We start from the raw sequence: 21,330 nt of genomic DNA on the forward strand, positions 1-21,330 counted from the left end.
AAACAATTTTAAATCAGTGCTGCTTAGTTAATTACAAAATAACAAATTTCAGAGTCAAATGCAGTTTTAGCATTTCCAATTACATTTTCCTTCCAATCATGATGACATCCCATTAGCATTTTATAAAGTGTGTAGAAATAAGTGAATTACTTACAACTTATGTAAAAAGATGTATTTGGTCCAAACTTACTACAAAAAGCTCCTACATTACCCAGGGAAGTTGCTCTCTGACATATCTCCTAGTGTAATTAAGCACTCCCTACTTTTAAGATCCTGGGATCTAGATTAAAAGCTAGAAGACATCTCTACTACAACATAAACATTATCAAACAAGCAGCAGAAATGTAAATGATGTAAAATATGGTATACAAAAAGATGGAAGTGATACACTCTCAGAAATTACAAAGTGTATGATGAAGAAGGAAGTTCAAACTCATGATGTAATGGCATAGGGAGAAAATTTAAAAAAGGAAGTATTTGACATTTTACTTTTTAAGTGTGCAAAAGGTTTTAGTTATTTGCAACTTTTAAATATCAGTATTTCAAAATTATGATAACTGCATTGATACTATAGTAGATAGAGCAAGAATGTGAACTCCAAAGTATAGAATCTTTTTAAAGATACCATTACTTTCAGATTATACAGTAACTAGAAATTGATTCAAGTTTATTGGAAGCTTACTATATGGCAGTTGCTGACCAGGCCCTCAGTAAATGAACAAAACAGGTGCGTCCCTTCCTCATGGTCAGGAAATAGGCAACAAACAAAAGTGTAAAAGAAATGTATAATTAAACAATATAAGTTTTATAGAAAAAGGTAGAAAATTAGGAGAAGTAATAAAAAGGATATAATTTAAATTGTGGGGACCCACAGAGACTTTTCTGAGGAGGTGACATTTAGGCTGAGACCCAAAGGATGGATGAGAGGGAGCCAGTGAAGCAGAGTTAGGAGAAAGGTATCCAGGCAAACTAAAGATTCCTTTGCAGAGTGTGGGAGAGTGTTACGGAAGATGAGGTTAAAGATCATGCCAGGCTTCATAGGCCATTTTAAGGCGTTTGAATTTTATTCTGAATATAATGGGAAACGTTTGAAGGACTTTAGGTAGTAGAATGGCTAATCCTATTTGCATTTTTACAAGAGCACTCTGACTACTGCAAGAGAGTGAAATGAGGGTGATAGAAAGAATGGAGATTTACGCACCTGCTAGGAGGCTATTTAGCACAGACAGGAGATAATAGCTTGTACTAGGAAGGTGCTGGTGAGCATAGAGAGAAATCAGACTGATTCTACATAAAATTTGGCAGTAGAACTGATTGATAGGTCTTAAAGATAGATTAAAGGTGGGATATGAGGTAGAGGGAGCAGTCAAGAATGATTTTAATAATTAAATGTTTTATAATAGTACTGGCCAAAGTTTTATATAGCTAGATTGATAGATATAAATAATTGACTTTTAAAACAAAAAGTGCTTGGAAAAAGTAGTTAGTATTTTAAATGAGTAAATATAAATCTAAATTTTCATTACACTATTAATTTGCTTGACATGCTAATAACAAGGGTAAGTACAATATAAAGTAAGTACTGCATAAAATCAGCTACCGTTAATATGGTTATTAATTTACAAGTCATTTATATTAGAGTGACAACTTCATTTTTATCTGCTTTTATTAGTTTTCCTAAGCTTTTATAAAATAAGGTTTTCTACATGTAATAAGCATGAATGAAATGCCTGGATAACTTCTATATTTTGTTATTTTAAAAAACTCATAGAGCACACCTTTAAATTGTAAGAGTTGTTTTCTTTAAACTTGTAAATCAGTGTTGCTATCCTCTGTTAATTGTGTGTTGGGGTGTGGGGGATTAGGTTTCAGAAGCAGAGAAAGACCTTCTTTTCAAGCAGTTGAGTGGTAGGATACAACTTCTAAATAAATTACGCCAAGAAGCTCTGGATCTAGAAATGCAGAAGGATAAGCAAAGGCAAGAAATTGCTGAAAAACAGAAGGAGATCCAGGACTTGCAATTGGTCCTAGATAGCTTGGATTCTGAAGATCCAAAACATGTAAGTAAATGAAGAGATTTTGACTTGTTCTGTGGGAACTAGAATTTTGTTTTATCCAGATATTATGTTTCATCATTCTTAGCATCAGAATTCTTTTTGAAATTCTTTTTTAGTTTGTTGTGCAAATTTGAGTTATATATTTATATTTTATGTGTGTATGTGTTATGTTCATATATATATATGTGTGTGAACATATATACACATACATACTTATATATAAAATATATGCGTATGTGTTTAAAACATAACCCAGGGTTTGACGTAACTAGCTTTCAATAGAAAGAGGGATGCATAATATATTTAAGTGGTTGAATTTCATTATATTTCAAATCAAAAGAAACCTGTTTCAAGGTGCTCTCTAAACATCTTACCCTTTCTCCTTCTTTGCCTTATTGTCTTCATTCCTAAGAGCTAGGTGGTAATATAGAAGAGTAGAAGTAGGGTTAGAGTCTTTTTTCTATCCCTTCTTTGATCCTTTATGCAAATATTTCACTAAAGCTATTTGTTGTTTCATATTTTTTGTTTTATCCTTAAAAAGGAAACATTTTTCTAGAGCACAGGTGGCAAACACAAGGCCCACGGGCTGAATCCAGCCTTCCACCTTGTTTCATCCGGCCTGGCATCTTGTTTCTATCCAGTGGCAGCCCCGAGCTCCTTGCCCCTAGTTAAGGAGTAGTTACATTTATACAGTCCTAAAATTACATTCAGTCATTTGAAGGCAACCATGAGGCTGATATGGCCTCCAGTGAAAATGAGTTTGAGAGTATGTCTTCCTAAAATTTGGCCTCACGTGGTTAGGTAGCTGGATGATGGGATTAGGTTCTTGTCTCATTCTGTCTCTACCCTGAGAAGTCTTACTTAATGACTTATATTTTAGCCAGTATTTGTACAACACAAGTGGAAATATTTTCTGCATATTTTAATGGTATACTTTGCATAATAAGGTGATTTTTTTTTAATAAGGTGATTTTTAAATAACTTTAAGATCTCTGGATCAAGAGAAATTCTAGAATTTAACATGGCAAGGGCCATGCATTATAATTGCTTTAGGTATTTGAGAAGTTTTAAAGTATTCCTTTAAACATTTTAGTAAAATGTTACAGATTTTTTTTATTGCAGACCAGCTAATTTTGACAAAGGGTGACCTTATCATCATAGACTTAAGGTCTTTTCTAACAGAAGATAACACTTAGTATTAAAATAGAAACCAAAAGTAATAAAATAGAAACCAAAAGTAATCTTGATTATTTTAAATAATTTTTGGTACATGAAAAGTTAGAGATTTTAAGTAATGTGTGTAATATGGTCAATAAAATCTTTATTGCATTTATTTGTTCATAAGTCTTCTACCCCAAGTGAGGCCCCTGAGGACAGGAACTGTATCCCTAGGGGCCAGCCCTGTGTTTATGCCTGTGTGCATCAAGGAAGGCAGGAAGGAGCCAGTTTATAGGCACTACCCAAAGCTCATTTGCTGCTCCTTCCAGTTCTATGATCTGTGAGTCTAGTTAAAACCTAGATTGTATGTTCCCTTTCAACAATGACAGTGATATTCCTGGCAAACATAGAGTCTAATGCTAGTGTATTTACACAAAGAATTACATATTGGAAGGAGTTAAATGAGAAGTAGGAATGGCATCTAAGTTTTGAAGGTAGCTATAATCAATCTGTGTTAGCAGGGATGAAACATCCAAACCAGATTTAAGATTCGTTTTTTTGGTATTGTTAAAACTACTAAAGGTTCCCTGGCCAGTGTAGCTTAGTTGGTTGGAGCATCGGCCCATAAACCAAAAAAAAAGTTCACAGGTTCGATTCCTCTTTGGAGAACAAGCCTAGTTTGTGGGTTCCGATTGATGTTTCTCTCTCTCCCTTCCTCTCTCTGGATCAATGGATATATCCTCTGGTGAGGATTAAAAGAAAACCAAAACTACTAAAGGTTAGTTCCTAAGGTTACAGACTTAGTCCAAATACCAGAGGAATGTCTCTTCTTAGTTTGTTCACTGGAGGGAGCATCTTTTTCTAATTTGCAAACAAAGTCGCATTATTGGCTAGTTTTAGGCACCCCATTTTAGGCTACAAATATGAACATTTTCGCAAAAGAGAAAGAATCAAGAGTGGGACCCCTGCATATTTTTTAAACAGATGTAGACTGTTAACTTTATTCAGTTAACTTTTATTATGTAATTTTATTCAGTTAACTTTTATTATGTAATTAGATGAGGTATCTTTATGAATGGGAAATAAAATTTAAAAGTAAAAACTTGAAAATAGTATATGACTGAGATATGATGGAAAGCAAGTATGTTCAGTGCCGACAATGTCTTGCATAGTGCTGGGTTTTTGCATATACTGGTGAGGAACTTTATCTCCCTAGAAGATTGTTGACTTTTTTTTTCAATTTACAAAAGATGAGAATGTGATTTAGAAAGTATAAATGATTTCCCAAGCTCACCCTTTTAGATAGACATGGAGCCCTTGCTTATTCGGCTGCAGTGATCCTCTCCCCACAAAGGAATTAAAGGTCTAAAGAGATTAATTATTTTTAAAATTAGCTCAGAGCTGAGCCTAAGTCAGGTTTTCAACAAACATAAGCATTTATTTAACTAGGTTTCAAAAAGAAAAAAAAATATTTAAAAATCAAATCCTATTTTAGTTATAAAAATGTCCATAGCTAGCAGCATATATATCACAGGAGTGAATAATAAAGGATTTATATTTCCCTTCCCTACATGGCAATACCCTGTAGAAGCAAATGGTAATTGTTCCCCACGGAGATTTAGCCTGTAGTAATCTGTTGCAAAGGGTGTGTGTGATTGGCCCTTGGGAGCTTCCTGTGTTGTGGGGCCAACGGAGGTGGCTCATGATTGGACCGGCTGGGCTGTCGCTCACTCTGCCAGGAATGTGGTTTGAAGAGCTGGGAAGTTACTGAGGCTTGGAGGCGCTTACAAAAATGTGGCTGTCAGAGAGGGAAGTGCACAGAAATTTGAAGACATTAGAAAGCGTTCCGCCCACAATTTCCTGGTTCTCAACGGCTCAGTTTTAACAGAACAAATTTTAAGTTAAGGTAGGATAATTTTTTTTCTCTCTCTACAAAGGGCTTAAAAGGAGGAGGAGTCAGAGATGTAAGTTCCTGTTTTTACAATAATTCTTTTGTGAGCACCACGGTATTGAAAACTGCAGAATCTACTTTTGCATCCATGTGTTTAGTGCAAAGCACGGGCATATTGAACTTTTTTTTTGCCCTGCATGTAGAGAACTTTCAATGAAATTTTTAATGGTGGATTTTAAAGATTTATTGATAGAGATATATGAACACAAGGTTTTGGGTTTTTAAAAATTCTTTCTTGAGCCATAAAAATCTTAAATTTACTTTGAATTTAAGCTATTGCCTGCAGTAACTTTTTCAGAAAGACTTTGGGTGGATATTTTGGGTATGTAGGAAGAAGTGTTTTGAAAACCCTGTCAGGTTTTACCAGTAGTAAATTTAAAACCTTCCGATCAAGCTGCCATTCATTTGGTCTTTCCTGTCTTTGGAGACAGCAGACATCTAAAATTGAAAAGTGTTATTTTACAGTCAGTTGGGTCTTGGAGTTTGTTGTTTGGACTATAATGTAGTTCTTTCCACTGACAATTCCCCCGATTGCTTGCTCTGTTCCTCTGATGGGAGTGGGGCGCTGCAAACAGAGCCTGTGAGGGTGTGAATGAGAGGGCAAAGACTCTTTGGGGAATTTGTGTCCATATGAACACTCTCCAAGTAATCTGGGCAAGTCACTTGATGAATCTGAGACTCAGTTTTGTCATGTGTAAAAGGAAGAGTTAGACTACTCCCTGGCTGTCAGTTTTTTTCCCCCAGCACACCTGAGAAATACAGTCCAGTCTTTTCAGTTACCAGTAGCTCCCTGAATCGATGCCAGTCAGGGTGGGAGAGGGTGTGTGGGTGTGTGAAAGCTCTGTTTTCCACCGGGGACATATGTAAGAGTAGAGGAGAGTGCCTCCTCCATAGGGCCAGCCTTCCATCTTGAGAATCACTGGGCTGAATGGTGTTTGAGTCCCTCTGAGTTCTTAGTTTATTGAAACTAAAAACAAAATGTTTGGTTGTATAAGGAATTGAAAATAAACTTGAATTTCAAGTAAGTTTTTTATTTCATGTCTCTATTATACCGTAAGAAACCTTTTTTAGAAGTACATATGTTTTTTATTAAAAAGTTATCACTTGTTTATTATAAAATTTTTAGTATAAAAAACTCATAAAAAAAGAAAAAATTTACTGTAATCCTTCCACCTAGATATTATACTTGTTAACATTTTCAATATAGTCTTTTTCTGTATGTATATATAATCAATTAACTTTTTGAAAATCTTATCATTAAAATTTTTTTATATTATATTTTATTGATTATGCTATTACAGTTATCCTGATTTTTCTCCCTTTACACCATCCCTCCACTCAGTATCCTCCACAGCAATCCCGACACCATTGTTCATGTCCATGGATCATGCGTATAAGTTCCTTGGCTACTCCATTTCCCATACCATACTTTATTATCCCCATGGCTATTCCCATGGCTATTCTGTAACTACTTATTTGTACTTTTTAAAATTTTATTTACTTATTTTTAGGGAGGGGAAGGGAGAGAGAAAGAGAGGGAAAGAAACATCAATGTGTAGTTGCCTCTCGTGTACTCCCCTACTGGGAAGCTGGCCCACAGCCCAGGCATGTGCCCTGACTGGGAATCAATCCAGCGACACTTTGGTTTGCAGGCTGGCACTCAGTCCACTGAACTATACCAGCCAGGGCCTATTTGTACTTCTTAATCCCCTCACCTCTTTACCCATTCCCCTGTACCCACTCCTATCTGGCAACAGTCAAGACACTCGCCATATCCATGATTCTGTCTCTGTTCTTCTTGTTTGCTTAGTTTGTTTTTTAGATTCAATTGTTGATAGATATGTATTTTTTGCCATTTTATTGTTCATAGTTTTGATCTTCTTTTTCTTAAGTTCCTTTAACATTTCATATAATAATGGTTTGGTAGTAATGAACTCTTTCAATTTTCTCTTCTCTGGAAACTCTTTATTTGCTTTTTGATTCTAAATGATAGCTTTGCTGGATAGAGCAATCTTGGCTGTAGGTCCCTGCTTTTCATGACTTTGAATATTTCTTGCCAATCCCTTTTAGCCTGCAAAGTTTCTTTAGAGAACTCACCTGATAGTCTAATGGGAACTCCCCTGGAGGTAACTAATTTCTTTCCTATTGCTGCTTTTAAGATTCTTTAACTTTTGGCATTTAAATTATAATGTGTCTTGGAGTAGGCCTCTTTATGTCCATCTTGTTTGGGACTCTCTGTGCTTCCTGGACTTGCATGTCTATTTCTTCCACTTCAAGAAAATTTGGAGTAAATAAATTGGAAAGTTTCCTTTCATTATTTTTCAAATAGATTTCTAATTTCATGCTTTCTCTCTTTTCCTTCTGGCACCCGTATGATGTGAGTGTTGGACCTCTTGAAGTTGACCTGGAGGCTGCTTACATTATCCTCTTTTTCTGGATTCTTTTTTCTTCTTGTTGTTCTGATTGGTTGTTTTTTGCTTCTTTATGTTCCATGCCATTGATTTGATTCTCAACTTCATCTACTCTAGTGTGGTTTCCTTGTAAATTTTTTGTTCTTTGTTTCAATTAGTGTATCTTTGTTTCTGACTGGATCTTGTTTTATGCTGTTTAGGTCCTTACTAAGTTCCCTAAGCATCCTTATAACCAGTGTTTTGAACTGTGTATCTGATACATTGCTTATCTCCATTTAGTTTAGCTCTTTTTCTGGAGGTTTGATCTCTTCTTTCATTTGGGCCATGTTTCTTTGTCTCCTCATTTTGGTAGCCTCCCTGTGTTTGTTTTTATGTATTAGATAGAGCTACTTTGACTCTGTGTCTTTGTAGCGTTGCCTAATGTAGTAGGTGTCCTATAGGGTCCAGTGGCACAGCCTCTCCTTTCATCCAAGCTGTGTACTTGAGGTGCTCCCTGCATGTGGGCTGAGTACACCCTCCTCTTGTAGTTGAGCCTTGCATGCTGCTAGCAGATCAATAGGAGGGATTTATCCAGGCCAGTCAGCTGCAAGGATTGACTGTGACCACTTACTACCAACCTCCGCCCTCCATGGGGAATCAGCTGTACAGAGTCAGGGTGCTGGTGCTCCAACGTGGTCTATAGTTACCTGCTGGGTGTGCTGGCACTGGGGTTTTCTGGGTGGTGCAGGCCAATGTCAGCCCTTTCGTGTTTTTCCCAGGGCCATCTTGCCTGAGCTATAAAGCAATCTGAGATAGCTGCTACTTGTGCTGGGCTTGGTGATTCCCAGGCAAAGCCAAGCTGTGAATCTAGGCTGGCTGCTGCTAGTGCTGGGTCTGAGGCTCACTGAGGCCAGCTATTGCTTTTTTGAGATGATTTAGGAAGTTGTGACACTTGAGCCAAGACCAGCCATTCATATGGAAAAGCTGCTTGGGTGGGCCTGTAAATTGGATGGGGGCAGAATCTCTGGGGATCTCTAAGGGGGGTCAAATAATGTTAGCCAGGTTGATGGAGTCTCAAATATAGCACCAGCCTACCAGCTCTGTGTGGGAAGGGCCCAGAAAAGGGACATGGCCTCTGCTCACCTAGATGCCAGACACCTCAGCTTCCCCCTGCACATTGCTGGTGCCCCTCAAGCTGCCACCCTGGCTCTGGAGCCGAGGGAGTAAGTCTCAGTAGGTGAGAGTGTATGTGGGTTCTTTAAGAGGAACTACTTGCAACTTGAGCATTTTTTCCCCACCAACTCAATCCCTGCTGGTTTTTGCAGCCAGAAGTTGTGGGGACTTATCTTCCTGGCACTGGAACCCTGGGCTAGGGGGGGCCTGGTGTGGGGCTGGGACTCCTGCTCTAGAGATATCCCTCTTGAATTTTTATCTACCACACATGTGTAAAGGACCAGCCTGATCCATGTCTGTGCATCTCCTGCCAGTTTGGATGGATGTGGTTTCTTTAATTTTGTAGTTGTGAGAACACATACTCAGCTCAATTTCTGACTGTTCTGAGTGATGGTGGTTCCATATTTTAGATGTAGTTTTGATGTGTTTATGCGAAGAGGTGAGCCATGGCTGTCTATGCCGCCCTCTTAACTGGAGGTCCTCAAAAACCTTTTTAAAGAGACATATTTTAATGCAGTTAGAAGAACTTTGAACTCGGCTACCTTACCTCCTAGTTGTGCCCTTGGAAAAATCATTTAACCTCTTTTATCCTCAATTTGCTCTTCTGTAAAATGGAGATGGTTCCCTGATCCAGTCATCATGAGGTTTAAATGAAAACTACTCACGTGAAAACAACACAGAGCCTGACATACTGCAAACTGTTACATTTTATTTTCTGGTCTTCCTTTAAAAAAGTTAAGGATTGTTATTTTTAAAAGAGTTTTTTGTTTTAATTTAGTGCCATATGAAGGCTCAGAAAAGGGGTAAAGAACAACAGCTTGACATTATGAACAAGCAGTACAAACAACTTGAAAGCCGTTTGGATGAGATACTCTCTAGAATTGCTAAAGAAACTGAAGAGATTAAGGACCTTGAACAACAGCTTACTGAAGGTGAGAATTTAAGTTGATTTAAGAGTAAATGACACTCAGACAGACATTAATCCAGATAATAGTTGAATATGCTTCAGCTGTTAGTACTAGTATTTGGCAGGGAAATATTGGCAAAATACCCAGAAGTGTAATAAAACTAAAATTTTAAATTTAATTCTGTTGAGTTGATGTCCTCGTGAGTCGGGTCACTGCAGTCAGTAGACAAGAAGTCAGTTACATGATCATGACAAACTCGGGCATGTGATTGCCCTCTTCTAAGGCGTAAAATCCTTCCAGGAGCAAAGAGCTCATTGCCATCAGGGATTCAGTGTCTAGCGATAAGGAGAGTGTAGAGAGAATTTTAGGATCTACTTTTGCCATGCAGATTTAAATTGTGACATTGTCATAATATCAGAAGGGGAGGATGGAAATGAGGATACAATGGTGAGAGCCTTCACTCAGCATAAGATCCCAGTCCCTGTTTCACCATTATCAGCTGTGTGACCTGGGAGAAATTATTTCTACCTCAATCATTAGTTCTTGGGAAGATTAAATAAGATTGTGTTTGTAAAGTGCCTGTCACATAGTAGATATGTTGAATATGTTGTTTGTTTTGTTCTTGTTTGTTGAGGGGTATTGTTTTGTGTATCTAGCAGTAAGAACTCAGTTTTACATACATTATTTCATTTTATTTGGACATCACTACTTTAAAAACTTTCTACAGTAAGAATTAAGTAGTTTATAAGCAATGTCCACTCAATATACTATTTTTATTGTATACCTGCTTATTCCTCCTCTACTATGGATAATGGGAAAAACTATCATTATATCTTGGAAAAGAAAAATAAGATAGTAGGAAATAATTGAAAGCTTAGGCTTTCATTCTTAGCTGGTAACATAACTAAAGAGGCTAAATGCAGTATTATTTATATATCTTGAAAGTGTTTTCTTATATACATTACTTTTTTTTTCTTTTTTTTTGTCTTAGGCCAGATAGCAGCAAATGAAGCCCTGAAAAAGGATTTAGAAGGTGTCATCAGCGGGTTGCAAGAATACCTGGAGACTATCAAAGGCCAGGCAACTCAAGCTCAGAATGAGTGCAGAAAGCTACAAGAAGAGAAGGAGACATTGCTGCAGAAACTGACAGAGGTTGAGCAAGAGAGGGACCAACTGGAAATAGTTGCCATAGATGCAGAAAATATGAGGAAGGTATGAATGATTTGTTTTTTCTTGCCTATTTTCCCTAGCCTCGGAAGTAAATGATGTCCAAATTAAAAAAGCTAAACAAGTTAGCAACAGTGCAATTATAACTATTAGTGGCTATTTAGTTTCCTTTTTTCCTTCAGTTGTGATACTTGGAATCATTATCTTTTTTTAACTAGGAATGGAAGGTTATTTTAGCTGAATTTCTGTTCCTGAAAGATCTTATCAAATAATTCTAAGGAATATGAAATTGCAGCTATTATAAATGTGGTATTAAATGTTCATATTTTAGTATCTCTGTTTTAAACAATTATTTAAACAAAATTACAATAATTTTTCTTGTCATTGCTTCATAATTTTAACATTATTTTACAGGTAAGACAGACACAGTGTTGTATCCTTTTGTACCTGATTTGTTGCCACTTATTTGGAAAGTTCACTTGCTCTGTTTTAGTTGTTCAGCAAACTTTAGAAAACCCAGATTCCCAAACTATTCCTTAATAGAGCTGGCTCTGGAAATTTGAATAAATATATTTTAATATTATGAAATTTCTCAGGCATATAAAAATATCAAAATTAGTGTTTAACACCATGTACGTAACTCAGCTTTAGAAATAAAATACTGAAATATACTTGAAACCCTCTGTGTTGTACCCCCTTCCATAGGTAAAAAATGTCATGAATATGTTTATTATTTCCCTGCATCTCTCTTTCTTATTATACATGTATCATTCAGAGCAATATGTAGTATTGTTTGCATAATATTAAGATTTGTATAAAAAGTATGATAGTGTACATATTCTTTGGTTACTTCCTTTCTTCCCTTATATTTGTTTTTTATAGTTATGCATATTGAATCATGTAGCTCTACTTCATTTTTATTGACATATGTAACATCCCATTGTATGTACATCACAAATTTATTGCTTATTTATTCTTCTCTTGGGAGATGTCTGGGTGGTTTCCAGTCTTTTGTTGTTATAAACAAAGGTGAGAGTAACAATCTTGTACACATCTTGAGTATGAGAACTATGTTCAGAGTGGAACTGTGAGTCAGAGGCTATCTGCCTCCTCAGCTTCACAAGATACTGTCAAATTATTGTTCATAGTGATTCTATCAATTTCTCCTTCCACCAGCAACGTGAGGGCTACCATTACACCACACGTCCTTGCCAACAGCTTAGTGTTACTCAACTTTTATCTTTTTAAGCTTTTATTTTGAAATAATTTCCAACTTATAGGTAAGCTGCAAGATTAAGTCACTATGCCTTTCGTTCATAGTTACCAATTAATATTTTGCCACATTGCTTTGTCTCTCATATATATAATTTTCACATGATTTTATATAATTTTTTCCTAACCATTTGAAAATGAATTGTAGACATGTTACTCCTTAGCTTTTAAATATTTCAGCATATGCTTCCCAAAATCAAAGGCATCTAACATAAACACAGAATGATCAAATTCAGGAAATTTAACATTGTATCAGACTTGGTGTTTGTCAGTCTGCTGAATTTGAAATGGGATCTTGTATGAAAAGTTTTACACTTGTAGGAAAATTGAAAGAATAATTTACTGACCATCTGTGTGCTCTCCTAGAATCAACAAATATTTTCCTGTTTTTTTTTTTGTAAAGTCATTTGAAAGTTGCAGATATCATGATATCATCCCTTCAGTACACATCTCTTAAAAATAAGGACATTTTCCCCTACATCACTATGTTACCATTATTACACCTAGGGAAATTAACTGTAATTCCATAATGTCATCTAATATCTGAACCATATTTAAATGTTCCCAATTGTGCCGGGAATGTCTTTCATAGCTTGTGTGTGTGTGTGTTGAGTTCAAGTGGTAATCCTGTAGAGTGTCCTACATCACAGATTGGTCTTGATTGTTTCTTCACAGTGTGCTCAACTTGTTCTTCTGTGCTCTATATAAAATAGTATCTTCTTCTAACTTCATTTCCCCCCGATTACTGGAGACATTGAGCTCCATTCATTTGTTTATGTGCCATTCAGTGTTCCTCTTCAGTGAATTCCTTATTCATATTCTTTGCCCATTTTTCTGTTGGGTTGTCTATCTTTTTCTTAACAATTAATAGGAATTTTTATATATTGTGGATACTAATCCTCTGTTGATTATATATGGAGTCTGCATTTCAAGCAAGCAACCCAAATGATTCAGATTGCCTGGTGCTTTTTGGGCCACCCCTTGAGAAACTCTTCGGTAGAAGTTTTCGTTGTAGGACTCCCCCCCCCCCCTTTAATCCAGAATAGTTTGATCTGCTTCTTTACCATTCTAAATAAATCGATGCAGGCCATAATATTTAGTTAAAAGAAACACATGGGCTAAAATGAGTCAGAACTGAGGTGTGCTAATCAGTTGTATTTACATTTTTGTTTACACTCATTTAAGTTATTCTGTCATCCTTAATATTAGAGAGCACTCATCCCATTTTGTTCTTTTGATATGTGAACCTACTGTGGTTTAATAGAAAGAGTGTGGGCTTTTGGAGGCAGAGCTCTCCGTTCATATTCTCACTGTTTCCTTTTTTAGCCCCAGGACGTTGACTTCAGTGTTCATTTTCCTCATCTGTGAAATGGGAATAATGTCTTGTTTTACACAGTTATTATGAAGATGCAATGAAATAATGAATATGAACACATTTATTGCAGTCTGGTAGAAAAAGAGGTTTTAAATTTTATTCTCCTTTACTTATTTTTTTTTCTTTTTCCCTGCTTAGGCACATTTAAAGTGTCACACTTTGGAAAACATGTTGGGAGCTCACTGATTTTCTGATCACATTTAGTCAGGGTTTTGCTTTCCAACCTGGATTGCATAGCCTGTGGCTTCATGATTTTGCTAATGAACACTTTCTGTGCCAGGCTGGCCGGCACTTGGTTTATTGTGCTCAGGTTACTTATAATGATTTGCAGATGCTTCAGCAGAACAGTGAGGGTTTTGTAGTTAAACACACCCTGAATCCTTCCAGGAGCTTGCAGAGCTAGAAAGCGCCCTCCAGGAGCAGCATGAGGTGAATGCATCCCTGCAGCTGACCCACGGAGAACTCAGTGCCTATGAGGTTGAGCTGGAGGCTCAGCTAAAAATACGAGATGCTGAAGCCAACCAGCTCAAGGAAGACTTGGAAAAACTAACAAGGCTCAGCCAGGTAAGTAAGACCATAAAGCCATCTAGAAACCAAGTAAACTGTGGCCTTAACATATCTTTAATGTAATGTAAGATTAAACACTTTTTAATATAGTGTTTGTAGAGTGATGGGAAGAGCATGTTTTTGGAGTCAGACATTTCGAGTTCAGGTACTACTCCTGTGTAAACAAGTATAAATCACTTCACGGCTCTGAGTTGCTGACAAATGCCTCCTCGTTTGTAAAATGATGAGGATAAAGGAGATAATGGGCGTGAAGGCATCTAGCAGCTGGTATTCAATAAATTCTACTCTTTCTCAAAACTTTAAGAGACCTCCTTTAAGTTGATATTAAATTTTATTTTGCTCCCTTGTATTTTGGTTGGATGAAATATCCATTCATTTAAATTTATTTGTAAGTTAGAGAAATAGTTATCCATCCAGTAAATACTTACTGATTAGGCATTGAGGACCAGGTGTGAATGTTGCAGAAAACAGCACAGACATGGTCATTGTCTTTGTGAAGCTGACAGTCCAGCAGGTGAAACAGGTGTAGGAGAAAAAAAGGATAACGTTCTGTGGCTAGAGGGGGTGGTCAGGGAAGAGTGCCCTACAGAACTGATATTTCAGCCAAACTTGAAGGATGAGTAGGACTTGGCCATGCATAGGAAGTCGGGGGGAAATGTAACGGGTAGAAAGGGTGAGTGTTGTAGGCATAGAGGTGAAGAGAAAGAGCATAGTGTATTTAAAGTCCTGAAAGTACGCGTATGCCTCCAGTATCCCATGAACAAAGAGAAGAGTAGGGAAGGAGGGTGAGATAAGCATGGAGAGGCAGAGGCCAGTTACAGTATATTCTTTACCAGATTAAAAATACATTTGGTTAAAGTGTTGTCCCAATAGCCAAGGTTGCAGGTTTGATCCCCAGTCAGGGCACATACCCAGATTGTGGGTCCAATCCCTGGTGAGGGAACATATGAGAGACTGATGTTTCTCTCTCTTAAAAATCAGTAAAACATATCCTCGGGTGAGGATTAAAAAATATATATATATATTTCATATATATAACATTAAACTTAACATATCTATTTAAGATATATTTATATATGTATAAAATTTATATTTTATATATAAAACAGTCTGGCCTTTTCACAAATTCACTTGGTATTGAAGGGGTCACACCCCCTTCCTTGGCAATAGGAATGCCAGGATTGGTCTTCAAACCACACATTGACACTATGTAGCATAACAGGTCTCTCTTTGACATCTACAGGTCTCAGATTGGTACACTGTAGTTATACGAAATCACTTGTGAAGCTTGGTAATGCAGATTCCTGGGCTCCACCCTAGATATTTTGGTCTATCAAGTCTGAGATGTGTCTAGGCTTACGCATTTTTAACAGGCACACCAAGTGATTTTGATGCAGGTATTTAAGGACCAGTTTGAGAAATATTGAGAAGTGTTTGAGGGCCATAGTTTGAGAAATATTGGGGAGCAGTAATTGCTAGATTAGTCACAGAGCTTTTGAAAGGAGGTACTGGGACCCACCCCCAGAGATTCTGGCTTAGTGTATCCAGACTGGGCTGACCTTGATATTTACTCTTCCTTAAGTGTTAATAGTTTAAGGAGGAAGGTGAAAAAAATTACTTTGGACCTTTAAATTTGGGAGTACAAACATAAAATTGAGTTATCATAAAACCATAGCTTGCAAGGGACAGCATGTGTATATACATTTCTCTTTGCCTTTTAAGATCACAAATTACTGCTATTTTGTGTTTGTTGTTTCATATTATTGCTTCCTATGGCAATAGTTAGAACAATTAGCCCTTCAAGCAGAACTTGAGAAGGAAAAGCAAGCCCTCAAGAATGCCCTCGGAAAAGTCCAGTTCTCAGAAGAAAAGAACCAAGAAAATAGGGAGCTCCGCATGCAACTTAAACAGCTGCAGGTAGAGACTTGTTGGTTCATAATATATTCTTATATGGGACGCTCAAAGATGTTGACATCTAGTCAGCAACTTGACCACCTGCTCTAACATGTAATAAGCAACTTCAGTTATTAGAAAAAAGAAACTTTGAGTGAGATAGTATCAGAGCTTCTGTTCCCTTGTGAGCCCATTGTTTTAAAATGATTAACATGTCTACCTTTAATGTTGTCATGGTGGTGCAAAGAGCTGGGGGCAGTGTCAGCAGTAAACTGGAGACTACTATGTAAACTCATGGCAAAAGCAGTGCCTTGCATTTCTCCTAGAAGAATGTTTGTCACCCAACTGAGCTGAAGTTACCAGATTGGTTCCTTCCTGTTCCACTGAAATATCTACCCAAGAATTTTAACTAGAGTGGGTTGCAGTAGAACTTCCTAACTATAAACAGTTTTTATAATCCCCTAGAAAGGATGCTATTAAAAATGCAGTAATTTTACATTGGGAGGTGGTTTTCTCTGGCCAGATATTTTTATAGCAGCTGTCACAGTAATGTGACCAACAAACTGCAGGAGAAGCAAGGGAACAGGATTTTCCAGATAATTAAACTCTCTCAAAGGGGACAGATGTCTGAAGAAACTAGTGGCTGGATCACTACTCAGTTTCCAAATCTGTGAGGCCAGGGCCCCCTTGGCTGGCTGAGGTGGCAGCTCTTACACTTCACCAGAAGTAAAGGGGCAGAGTATGTTTCAGGAAGAACTTCCAAAAACTCATGCAGGGAAGTTTGTGACAAATAAGACTAAGGTCTTCCAAATTCTCTCTCTTCCCCCAGTGCATTGCATATTTTTTCCTCAAGGTTTAAAGAAATCTAAGAACCTAGAATTTAATATTCACTGCTATCAGTTCATCTTCTGAAGCAAATATCGAAAGAGATATATATTTTCCATTTTTGTGTGAGTTGTGTGTGTGTTGGGTGTTCATTGGATTATTATTTTTATTTTTACTATGGAAAATTTCAAATAATCACAAAAACAGAGAGGTGACCTTTTATTGACTCGGCTTTAACAGTTCTCAGCATTCTGCCATTCTGTTTCAGTTAGTCCACATTTTATTTTCTTGCTGGAATGTTTTAAGGAAAATCTCATATATCTTTATTGCACTCATAAATACTTCAGTATGCATCTCTTAAAGAAAAGGACTAAAATATATTCTTTAGAGGCCTTCTCCAAAGTGGAAACTAAAGTCAGCTTTCCAGAATGCTGGCCCATGCTGTGAAACTATCTGAGAACTTGGTTCCCTGGTTATTTACCCTACTAACCTACTATGGAGTACAAGTTAAACTCCTCATTTGTCCTGTCTGAAATCATTTAGTTTCAGTGAATCGAAACCTACTAACACTACCCCAAGAAAGCAGACAACTTGCCAGGAACCAGAGCTGCTCTATCAATCTTTCAGGAGCGTCACAGCCCTCCTAGGCCTCCTCTGTCTCTCTGGGCATTGTATTGAGTCCACCATGGACCTCAGCCCTGAGCTGACATATCCTCATAGGGCCAGCTCTTGTACAGAATTACTGTGCTGGATCTTGGTTCAGTTTTTGGAGAGAGTAAGAACTTGTTTTCAGTGGATTGGCTGGCATTGGGTCAGATTACCTGTGGCCAGGATTAGACAGTAGTACAAATATGGCCACCTTGGGGCATTGGGCAAGGACAGTTTGCAGATAAGACAACTCTAGATAGGATAGGCATTTGACACCTTCATTGCAGTTCTCGATTCTCCATTTTAGTTCATACTGTTAGAGTTCAAAGTAAATTAATTACTCAGGTAGGTATTCAAGGGAATACAGTTAGTAACTTAGGATATAGAATTATTTTTCTTTACAATTTAAGGAAAGATTAGCAATTTCCTTTTCCTTGAAAGGGCCATTGTCTAAATTTAATTCTGAGTTGTAGATATATTTGTGAGTTTGTTGGTGGAGAAAATATGCTGGCATATAATAAATCTCCCTCGAAGAATAATAAGCTATTAGAGAAGCTTCAGTATTAGATGTTCTGTTTTTCAGTTGATTGACAGATGGATCTCAGTATTATGGGAAAGTGTTTTTGTTTCTGTCTTTTTAACTTTGAATTATGGACAGTCTCAAGCATATACAAAAATAGAATAAATACTATTAACAAAATGAATCCTCATGTATATACCACCCATCTTCACAATTATGGCCAATCTTATTTCATTTATAGTGCCCTCCACACTCTGCCCCTCATACCTGTTCACACACTGAATGTTTTGAGGCAAATCCAAAACATTTTATCTGTAAATACTATACTATTGTATGTATATCTCCAAAAAATGAGAGCTTTACAAAAGCATAAACATGGATATCATTGTTATACCTAAAATTATAGTAATTCCCTAATATCATCTACTACCTTATCAGTATTCAAATTATCGCATAAAATTTTTAAAAGTGTTTTTGTTGGAATCAGGATCCAAATAAGGTGTACACATTGCATTTGGTTGATTTGATTCTCAAGTCTCATAGTCTATAGATTTACTCTCTTTTAAAATTTGTTACATGTTAAAGAAAACTAGGCCTTTGTCCTGTAGAGTATTCCATATTCTAGATTTTGCTGTCTGTATCCCCATGGTATTGATTATGTCACATATGGAGGCTTATTTAGATTGAAGTTAGTTAGTTTTTGGCAAAAAGACACTCATAGGAACTTCTTTTTGCATCACATCAGGAGACATCCTAATGCCTGGTTGTGTCTTTTGTGAATGTAGATGGATTATTAGATTCAGATATTGTCAGCCCGAGTGGAAAGGGTTTGAAAAATTAGTAAAGGTGTTGAATAAATCTATCATATGACAGGTAAAACAGGCTGTATATGTAGGTCTGTTTTTAATTTGTTATGCTAACTTTTACCTCCTGGTTTTACTCCCCTTCATAGGATGACAATAACCTGTTAAAACAGCAACTTAAAGATTTCCAAAATCACCTTAACCATGTGGTTGATGGTTTGATTCGTCCGGAAGAAGTGGCAGCTCGTGTCGATGAGCTACGGAGAAATCTGAAATCAGGAGCAGGGGAAATGAGGTAATGGAAAATGGAGACCTCCAAGTATACAGCGGGCCCAGCTGTGAAGGTCAGAGATGAATCTCACCTTTCCAAGTTCTGTAAAATGACTGATTTCTTTGTAAGGTTACCCTTTATCATATTTCCATGGTTGAGACACAAGATTGCTTAATTCAAGTGTCTGTCACTGCTTTTTCTTTTTTACACTTTAAATCTTGTATGCTTTTTGGTATTTAATTTACAAGACAAAGGTTTTAAGAATAACTGGAAAGTTCACTGCAGATGGTTAGGAAATAGAGATACATTATGCATTTTAAATAGAAAGCAAATATCAAAAGATAACATAACTATATGAAATGGGTATTTATTCTTTGAGCAAATGTTAGCCTGTGTTTTCAGAGTGACTAAGTCATTGGATGAAACAGTGGTTTGCATTTAGGAGATGCTCAGTAATGTGGTGTAGATCAACACCGGTCTCATTCCATACACTCTTTACTCCTGCACTGATGTTACCAGCATGTTTGTGCCTGGCATCTAGCATTAAAATATAATGTCATAGTTATACCATCTTTTTTTCCCCTTACCAGAAGCTGTAGTCCTTCAGATGTCTTAGGGAAAAGTCTTGCTGACTTGCAGAAACAATTCAGCGAAATCCTTACATGCTCCCAGTGGGAAAGAAAGGAAGCACAAGTGAGAGAGAGAAAACTCCAAGAAGAAATGGCTCTGCAACAAGAGAAACTGGCAAACGGACAGGAAGAGTTCAGGCAGGCCTGTGAGAGAGCCCTTGAAGCAAGAGTAAGAAAAGGGCAAGAGGCAGCTGGAGGGAAGTGTTTGGCAAATATTCACATTTTTCCACAAATTACAATGCTCCCTTTCTTGTGTAAATACAATATAAATGTTGTTGTTTTCACTCATAACATGTCGACTTGGATATGACTAAAATTCAGTCCTGAATATGGGTACTGAGGTCAAAATCAGGCTTCTCTGTGACACTATTTTCCTTGTCCTGGAAGCAAGGGAGGTATGTTTCTTAATATGCAAGTAAATAATGCTGCATTGCTAAACCATAGTATGGTGCCAGAATCAGATTTCTCTCTTTTTTTAAGATTTAATTATTTATTTTTCAGAGAAATGGGAAGGGAGGGAGAAAGAGAGTGAGAGAAACATCAGTGTGTGGTTGCCTCTTATGCATCCTGTACTGGGGACCTGGCCCACAACCCAGGCATGACTGGAAATCAAACCGGCGACACTTTGGTTCACAGGCTGGTGCTCAATCCACTGAGCCACACCAGCCAGAGCCAGAATTGGATTTCTCTTGATGTAATTATTTTAATGAGACAGATATTAAACTGGATCCTAGAGAATATTAAAGAGAAAACCACCCCCAGTAACTCTGAGTACAAAATTTCATTATACTCTTTAGTAAAATCAAATATGACTCTTAAATTTTTGTTTAGTTTGCTTAAAACATATTTTACTTAAAAATCATCTTTGAAACTCCCATTTCCTCACAGATTAATTTGGATAAGAGGCAACACGAAGCAATGATCCATCAGTTGGAGGATGAAATTCACTATTTGCAAGAAAATCTAAAAAGTATGGAGGAAATCCAAGGCCTTACAGATCTCCAACTTCAAGAAGCTGATGAAGAGAAGGAGAGAATTCTGGCCCAACTCCAAGAGTTAGAGAAAAAGGTGGGGAAGGCTAGGAAAGTAAGACGTGTGAGTCCCTGCTGCGTGGTAATGCCCCCAGCAATCAGGCCAGCTGTGAAGGGGTGTGATCCACAGTCACCTCTGCCTGTTTTGCTGGCCCAGAGGTGAACCTGACCCAAGAGAAACTTGGATGCATGTCATTAAATCAAGGGCGTGAGACAAGGGTGCCATGAGAGATGCAAACAAGAGAGTTGGGAATGCAGAGAGTGACTTCAGAGCTGGTTAGGTGGTACGTAAATGCTGCTGGTGAAATGAGTTTGCCTCCTTCAGAACCCCTTGCCCAGTTGGACACATCTATGGGGACTTAACTTCTAAACTCTTCAGCTTTCTTTTTTCTTTTTATTGTGTCTTTTCCATTACCATTTATCCCCCTTATACGTCTCTCCCCCTGCAGTCATCACACTGTTGTCCATGTCCGTGAGTCCTTTCTCCTTTTTGCTCCATCCCTCCACCCCTTAACCCCACTCCCCTACTACAGCTGTCAGCCTACTCTCTATGAGTCTGTCTCTATTTTGCTTGTTAGTTTAGTTCATTCATCAGATTCCACATATGAGTAAAATCATATGGTATTTGTCTTTCTTGACTGGCTTATTTCACTTAGCATAATGTTCTCCAGGTCCCTCCATGCTGTCTCAAA

At 37.3% G+C, this 21,330-nt stretch overlaps 1 protein-coding gene across 3 annotated transcripts in view; it reads left to right on the forward strand.

The window, feature by feature from the left end:
- The window catches only part of CNTRL (centriolin), an 80,458-nt gene that overhangs the window by 27,646 nt on the left and 31,482 nt on the right, over nt 1–21,330 (forward strand). For 2 of the 3 annotated variants that reach the window (XM_045840412.1, XM_045840413.1), the window contains 8 exons: nt 1,866–2,060; nt 9,508–9,661; nt 10,629–10,849; nt 13,839–14,015; nt 15,801–15,935; nt 18,857–19,002; nt 19,569–19,776; nt 20,496–20,675. In XM_045840412.1, the coding sequence (XP_045696368.1) occupies nt 1,866–2,060; nt 9,508–9,661; nt 10,629–10,849; nt 13,839–14,015; nt 15,801–15,935; nt 18,857–19,002; nt 19,569–19,776; nt 20,496–20,675 (1,416 nt within the window). Of the gene's footprint in view, nt 1–1,865; nt 2,061–4,966; nt 5,122–9,507; nt 9,662–10,628; nt 10,850–13,838; nt 14,016–15,800; nt 15,936–18,856; nt 19,003–19,568; nt 19,777–20,495; nt 20,676–21,330 lie in introns of those variants that run through there. The other variant, XM_045840414.1, reaches the window with a different exon arrangement.

The sequence above is a fragment of the Phyllostomus hastatus genome, unplaced genomic scaffold, assembly GCF_019186645.2.
Source record: "Phyllostomus hastatus isolate PE091 unplaced genomic scaffold, TTU_PhHast_1.1 phas_contig_34, whole genome shotgun sequence".
Classification (NCBI taxonomy): Eukaryota; Metazoa; Chordata; class Mammalia; order Chiroptera; family Phyllostomidae; genus Phyllostomus; species Phyllostomus hastatus.